At 58.7% G+C, this 6,612-nt stretch overlaps 3 protein-coding genes across 3 annotated transcripts; 2 read left to right on the top strand and 1 right to left on the bottom strand.

Moving 5' to 3' along the window:
• Nucleotides 1-152: 152 nt before the first annotated feature.
• On the top strand, nt 153-1,176 carry ENH_00086290 (RWD domain-containing protein, putative; the record flags this gene model as incomplete). Its single annotated transcript, XM_013579254.1, has 3 exons — nt 153-311; nt 742-916; nt 1,106-1,176. The coding sequence occupies 3 exons, from the start codon at nt 153-155 to the stop codon at nt 1,174-1,176; spliced, it is 405 nt and encodes a 134-aa protein (XP_013434708.1).
• A 1,523-nt stretch (nt 1,177-2,699) lies between these two features.
• On the bottom strand, nt 2,700-4,139 carry ENH_00017220 (hypothetical protein, conserved; the record flags this gene model as incomplete). The annotated part of the gene is made up of 4 exons (XM_013579253.1): nt 2,700-2,990; nt 3,142-3,400; nt 3,676-3,857; nt 4,071-4,139. 4 exons carry the CDS (start codon nt 4,137-4,139, stop codon nt 2,700-2,702), a joined length of 801 nt encoding a protein of 266 aa, XP_013434707.1.
• Nucleotides 4,140-4,305: 166 nt separating this feature from the next.
• Nucleotides 4,306-6,612, top strand: ENH_00017210 (hypothetical protein, conserved; the record flags this gene model as incomplete). Its single annotated transcript, XM_013579252.1, has 4 exons — nt 4,306-5,061; nt 5,440-5,966; nt 6,113-6,314; nt 6,480-6,612. Coding segments are annotated over 4 exons (1,618 nt in total), but the record flags the coding sequence as incomplete, so codon positions are not given.

Raw genomic sequence — 6,612 nt, 5'->3', positions numbered from 1 at the left:
GCTGCTGCTGCTGCTGCTGCTGCTGCTGCTGCTGCTGCTGCTGCTGCTGCTGCTGCTGCTGCTGCTGGGTATGACTTGCGTTTTGTCTTGTTGTTTGTTGCTGCTGCTGCTGGCAGGAGTGGCTGCGGGAGCGCAGCAAGCCAGTGCAGTCAATGTACGACCAGATGGTGAGCCGGCAGCAGCAGCAAACAGCAGCAGCAGCAGCAGCAGCAGCAGACGAAGAAGACTCGAACCTCTACAAAGACAGCGACAGCCAAGAAGAACAGTCCCCAGGAAACGGCCCCGCCGACAGGCCCCTTTGCCCCGAAAACGTAGGCCAAGCAGCAGCAGCAGCAGCAGCAGCAGCAGCAGCAGCAGCAGCAGAAGCAAGATTCGTTTACCTGGGTCTTTCGCCCGCCCTTTTGATTGAGCATTTTCTGATTCTTTTATTTTAATTATTTTAAATCTTTCAATTCTTTTATTTGTTTTATTTGTTTTATTTGTTTTATTTATTTTATTTGTTTTATTATTTTAATTGTTTTATTTCTTTTGTTTATTTCTTTTTCGGCTTTTCTTCTCTTTTTGCTTTTATCACTTTTGTCCTTCTTCTACAACTTCTTGCTGCCCCTGCTCTTGCTGCCTTTGCTGCTGCTGCTGTTTTTGCTGCCGCCTCCCCTGATGCCCTTATTGCTGCTCCTCCTGCTGCTCTTGCTGCTGCTGCTGCTGCTGCTGCTGCTGCTGCTGCTGCTGTGAACTCCGCAGGAGCGCTGCAGCAAAGAGGAGTTCGAGCGCTGGGCTGCTGCTTTTGCTGAAGAAATGATTTCAAAAGGCATATGGGGCAGCAGCAGCAGCAGCAACGTGGTCACGGGCAAGCAGCTGTTCCTGGAGAATGCTGCTGCAGCAGCAGCAGCAGCAGACGAAGAAGAAGCAGCAGCAAGTGCGCCGCTGCTGCGCCTCCAAACTCAGTCTTTCCGGTGTCTGTACAGCCCGCGCTTTGACTTTTTCTCTTTCTTTTGGCTGCCATTTTATTTATTGTTTTTAAAAGCTGTCTCATTCCCTGCCGCTTCTGCTGCTGCTGCTGCTGCTGCTGCTGCTGCTGCTGCTGCTGCTGCTGCTGCTGCTTCAGGCGCTGCCTTTTGGAACGATGCTGATGTTTTCGAACGAGACGCCAAAGGACTTTCAGACGAGGAGGACTGATGCTGCTGATGCTGCTGCAGCAGCAGCAGCTGCTGCTGCTGCAGCTACTGCTGCTGCTGCAGTTGGCGCTGCAGCTTTTGCTGTAACTGATATGCAGTTAGTGCTGCAGCTCGTGCTGCAGCTATTGCTGTAGCTGGTGCTGCAGCAAGCGCTGCAGCAGGTGCTGCAGGCGCTATTGGAGCTGGCGCTGCAGCTATTGCTGCAGCTGATGCTGCATCAGCTGCTGCAGCAGCTGCTGCTGCAGGTGCTGCAGCAGCTGCTGCAGCTTCAGCGAATTGCCACCAGCTAGTCTTGGTGTCTGCTGAAGGTTTAAAGCCTTTTGGAGACGGAACTGCAATGTACAGACACCTGAGAGCTCCTGTTGCTGCTGCTGCTGCTGCTGCTGCTGCTGCTGCTTGAGGTGTATGTGCAGCTCCCCGCTGCGGCGCTCAGGTGTACAGACACTTGCTGCTTCCCGAGGGGAGTTTTGCACTTTTGCTGCTTTGAGTTATTTAGCAAAAGAAACCCAAAATAATAGAAAGCAGACAAAAGCAGCAGCAGAGAGAGAGCAGCAGCAGCAGAGAGCAGCAGCAGCAGAGACAACCAACAGCAGCAGAGAAAGCAGCAGCAGCAGCAGCAGCAGCAGCAAACGCGAAGCGTGCAACAGCACAAGTCACGGCAAAGGGCCTAGGGCTGCTTCTCCATTTATTTCTGCTGTCTGCTTCTCTTCCCGATAAGCCCTTCCTAACATTCTGCTGCTGTTGCTGCTATTGCTGCTGCTGCTGCTGCTGCTGCTGCTGCTGCTGCTGCTGCACGGCGAAGTGGGGGATGGAGTTCTAGTTCGCGCACAAAAGCTTTACTGAATAGCTCCTATTACTATTCTTCACAAGACATCACTTAGCTGCTGCTGCAGCTGCAGCTAGCCAGTGTAGCTAGCTCCAGCGGGTGGTAGCTAGCTGCAGCAGGATGTGGCTAGCTGCAGCGGGTGGTAGCTAGCTGCAGCTGGGTGTGGCTAGCTGCAGCTTGCTGTGGTAGGCCTCGCTGGCTGCCTGGCGGCTATCTGGCTAGCTAGCTAGCTAGCTATCTGGCTAGCTAGCTAGCTGGCCAACTGAGTCTGGCTAGCTGAGTATGGCTAGCTAGCTGGCTAGCTAGCTGGCTAGCTAGCTGCAGCGCACGTGGCTTGTTGAGGAGCTGCCTTTCAGCAGCAGCAGCGGCAAGCAGGAGCTGCTCAGCAGCGCACGCGGCCCTTACTCAACCTCGGCCAGCAGCAGCAGCAGCAGCAGCAGCAGCAGCAGCAGCAGCAGCAGCACGGGTAACAGCAGCAAGAGTAGCAGCGCAGCAGCAGCAGTGTGGCTTCAGCACAATTTATCAAATTGTCTGTGTGGGCATCTGCCCTTAAACGGCCAGTGGTCAGCTTGAAATATATATAAGCAGCGGCAGCTGTTGATGCAGCAGCAGCAGCAACTGCTGCTGCTGTGCTATAGCTGCTTTTGCTGCTGCTGCTGCTGCTGCTGCTGCTGCTGCTGGCCGTTGCAGCTAGCTGCCTAAAGCACCGCCTCCCAGTTATCCTCGACTAGGTCTGGCTCGAGTTCTGCTGCTGCTGGCGCTGCATCTTCTGCGTCGCTTTCTGCTGCTTCTGCTGCTGCTGCTGCTGCTGCATCTGCATGCACCCGCAGCAGCACGCGGAAGAGGTAGTCCCCCAGCTGCTGCAGCCGACGGCCTGTCATGCTGCTGCTGCTGCTCTCCAGCTCCGACAGCAAAGTGTTTGCTGCTTCTTCTGTCACCCCGCTGCTGCCGGCCCGAATCCGCAGCAGCTGCAGCAGCAGCTGCTCCGCCTGCAGCAGCAGCACAGCGCCAGCAGCAGCAACAGCTGGGCACACCGCCGCAGCGCAGCCAATGCAGCAGCAGCAGCAGCAGCAGCAGCAACAGCAGCGCCTCCAGCAGCAGCAGCAGAAGCAGCAGCAGATAGCTTGCCTGCAGCTTCACGGCAGGGTTTGCGGAGTAGAGATGGCCGAAGGCCAAGTCAGTAATCTGTGCTGCTTTTGCTGCTGCTGCTGCTGCTGCAGCAGGAGGCGACAGCAGCAACGGGGCTGAGGCCCTGCACAGCCTTTTTGCTGCAGCAAGTGCATCAGAAGCAGGGACCCACTCCCCTGCGCCGTGCGATGCTGCTGCTGCTGCTGCTGCTGCTGCTGCATGCACTGCAGGCAGCAGCTCCCAGCACACAGTCACCAGCTGCTGCTGCCCTCTGCAGACAACAGCAGCAGCAAACAGACCTGGCAGCAGAACACAACTGCAACTACACGCACAAGAGTTGCTGCTGCAGCAGCAGCAGCAGCAGCAGCAGCAGCAGCTCAACGCCCTCCGCTACAGCGCTGAGACATCCTGCTGCTGCGGAGCAGCAACAGCAGGAAAAGAATAAAGAAAAATATACTTGATAAGCAGCAGCAGACTATTTAAGAGTTATTTATTTTTTGTGATTATTTAAATAAAAAAATAAAATTAAAAACTCTTTAAACTCACTTGGAGTGTCGCACGAGGTGTCTGTACACCTGAAGCGCCGCAGCCTGAACCGGCGGCGCCCTGTCCTCCAGCAGCTGCTGCAGCAGCTGCTGCAGCTGCTGCGGCTGCTGCAGCAGCGGGAACTGCAGCAGCTGCTCCTGGCTGCCCGTTTGCAGCAAATTTGCCAGCACCAAGCATGCGCTCTGCAGGCAGCAGCAGCAGCAGCAGCACTTGCAGCAGGAGTTGCAGCAGCAGCAGTTGCAGCAATAAAACAGCCAGACACAGCAGAAGCAGCAGCAGCAGCAGCAGCTGCAGCAGCAGAAACTGCAGCATCTGCAGCAGCAGCAGCAGCAGGCTCAAGTGCTGCTACCTTGCGCGTCTCAGTCTGGAAATCTGCTGCTGCTTCCACAACGAACTCCTGAAGCAGCTGCTGCGTCTGAGGTGTATGTACACTCGGAGCCAGGAGGCTCCCCAGCACTCTGCATGCAACAGTTTGCTGCAGATCACTCCGTGCTGCACCTGCTGCTGCCCAACAAGCAGCAGCAAGTTCCTGCTGCAGCGCAGGGTCCTCTACGGCTTCCCTTGTGTTCACAAGCACGTGCTGCACCACCTGTGAACAGCAGCAGCAGCAGCAGCAGCAGCAGCAGCAGCATGACTGGATGTTGGCAGCGCACACCGCCCGGAGGGCAGCAGCAGCAGCAGCACGCGTCTGCGCAGCAGCGGCAGCGAGCGGCGCTGCAGCAGCAGCAGCAGCAGCAGCAGCACGGAAGCACCTGCAGGGCCACAAGGGGAGAAATGGCAGTGACTCCTGCTGCTGCTGCTGCTGCTGCAGTGCTGGCTGTGGGGTGTATGGACAGCGCAAGCTCGCCCAACAGAGCCTCCACGCGGCTCCGCGTGTGCAGCGCAGCAACAAGACCCAAGCAGCAGCGGCAAAGAGCAGCAGCAGCAGCGCCAGCTGCTGCTGCTGCTGCTGCTGCCAAGCACTTCAGCAGCGTCGCCTGCAGCTGCGGAAGCAAAGCCTTCACGTGCATGCCCGCCCGCAGCAGCAAAGCCCTGCAGCAGCAGCGCAGCAAATGCAGCTCTCCTCACAAATGCACCGCGCAGCTGCAGCAGCAACACCTGCAGCAGCAGCAGCAACTGCAGCAGCAGCAGCTGCAGCAGCAGCAGCAGCAGCAACTGCAACTGCAGCAGAGCGACTCGCAGCAGCTGCAGCAGCAACTGCTGCAGCAGCAGCAGCAGCAACGACCGGAGCAGCTGGAGCAGCAGCAACTGCAGCAGCAGCAGCAGCAAGAACTGCAGCAGCTGCAGCAAGAGGCTCCCTCGCGCGCCTCAGCAGGCCAAGACCGACGCAGGAGCCGACACAGAAAGGCGACAAGCCAGAAGCCCCCGCAGCTCCTAGGGTCTAGGGTTTAGGGTTTAGGGTTTAGGGTTTAGGGTTTAGGGTTTAGGGTTTAGGGTTTGGGGAGCAGCAGCGCACCGCAGCGCGCGCAGCAGCGCAGTCTTGACTCGCGCTGGCAGCTGCTCCGAGGCGCAGCGAATGAGGGGCCCCGTGATTTTAATCCCAAGAGGTTTTAGCTGCTGCTGCTGCGCATGCAGCAGCAGCAGCTCGAGGCCCCGGGCCCCCACTTCTCTGCTTCTGGGGTTTAGCGACAAGCAGCCCGCCAGCAGCGCGCTCGTCAAGCTGCTGCTGCTGCTGCTGCTGCTTCCTGCTGCAGCGCCACCCCCCAACACGCCCTCCTTCAAGCAGCACGGCAGCAGCAAGCTGCTGCTGCTGCTGCTGCTCAGCCCCGGCAGCAGCAGCACCTCGCCCCCCACGGGGCGGTTCGTCAAGGGATCCGCAACCAGCCGGAACAGGCCCTGGTACAGCTGCAGCAGCAGCAGCAGCAGCAGCAGCAGCAGCAGCAGCAGCAAGGGCTCGCTTCAGGGCCGTTGAGGGAGAAGGGGGCAGCAGCAGGAGCAAAGGCAGCAACGGCGACACGCGCAGCTTCGCTCTCACGAAGCAGCACAGCTATACCAGCAGCAGCAGCAGCAGCAGCAACAGCAGCAGCAGCAGCAGCAACAGCAGCAGCAGCAGCAGCAGCAGCAGAGGCACCTACCAACGGCATAAGTGGTTCAACTGCGTCTCTGCTTAAGGGCGCTAGCAGAGTGCCAAGTGCTGCTGTGGCAGCAGCAGCAACTGCAGCAGAAGGGTCTGCGAGGGCCGTCGGCAGCAGCAGCTGCAGCAGCTGCTGCATGCGGGCTTCGAGATCTGCTGCTGGGCGGCAGCAGCAAACGGCCAGCAGCAAGCAGCAGCAAGCCTCCCGCTTCCTAGGGTTTGCTGCTGCTGCCTCGCAGCAAGCAAGGACTGCTTTGTTCTGCCGCAGCAGCTCAGGGGCCAAAAACAGATCTGCTGTTATGGGATCATCCGGAGTTCGTTCGCCTGCTGCTGCTGCTGCTGCTGCTGCTGCTGCTGCTGCAGCGCCTGCGCCGCTGCTCTGGTGCTTAGCAGCAGCTGGCTTCTGCTGCAGCAGCTGCAGGCGGCCTGCAGCAGACAGGTCGCACACTGGCGCTGCTGCTTTCATTTGCTGCTGCAGCAGCTCCAGCAGCACATCCAGACCCTCTGCATCCAGCCGCAGCAGCAGCTTTGCTGCTGCGCGCATGCATTCTTCAGCAATGTAGCAGTCCGCCTCCAGGGCCTCTGAAAGACAACCCGCAAACACCAACGCAAAGCCCATTAAACCAGCAGCAGCAGCAGCAGCAGCAGCAGCAGCAGCAACAGCAGCAGCAAGTCCACCGATCGCCAGCGCTGCCTCTCTAGCCCTTCAGCGCAGTCACATCCGCGTCAGGAACAGCAGCAGGGGCAGCAGCACGAGCAGCAGCAGGGGCAGCAACAAGAGCCGGAGCAGCAACAGGAGCCGGAGCAGCAGCAGCAGCAGCAGCAGCAGCAGCAGCAGCAGCAGCAGCAGCAGCAGCAGCAGC

The sequence above is a fragment of the Eimeria necatrix genome, genomic scaffold, assembly GCF_000499385.1.
Source record: "Eimeria necatrix Houghton genomic scaffold, Enh_scaff1562, whole genome shotgun sequence".
NCBI lineage: Eukaryota > Apicomplexa > Conoidasida > Eucoccidiorida > Eimeriidae > Eimeria > Eimeria necatrix.
This window is presented reverse-complemented; position numbering and strand designations above follow the sequence as displayed.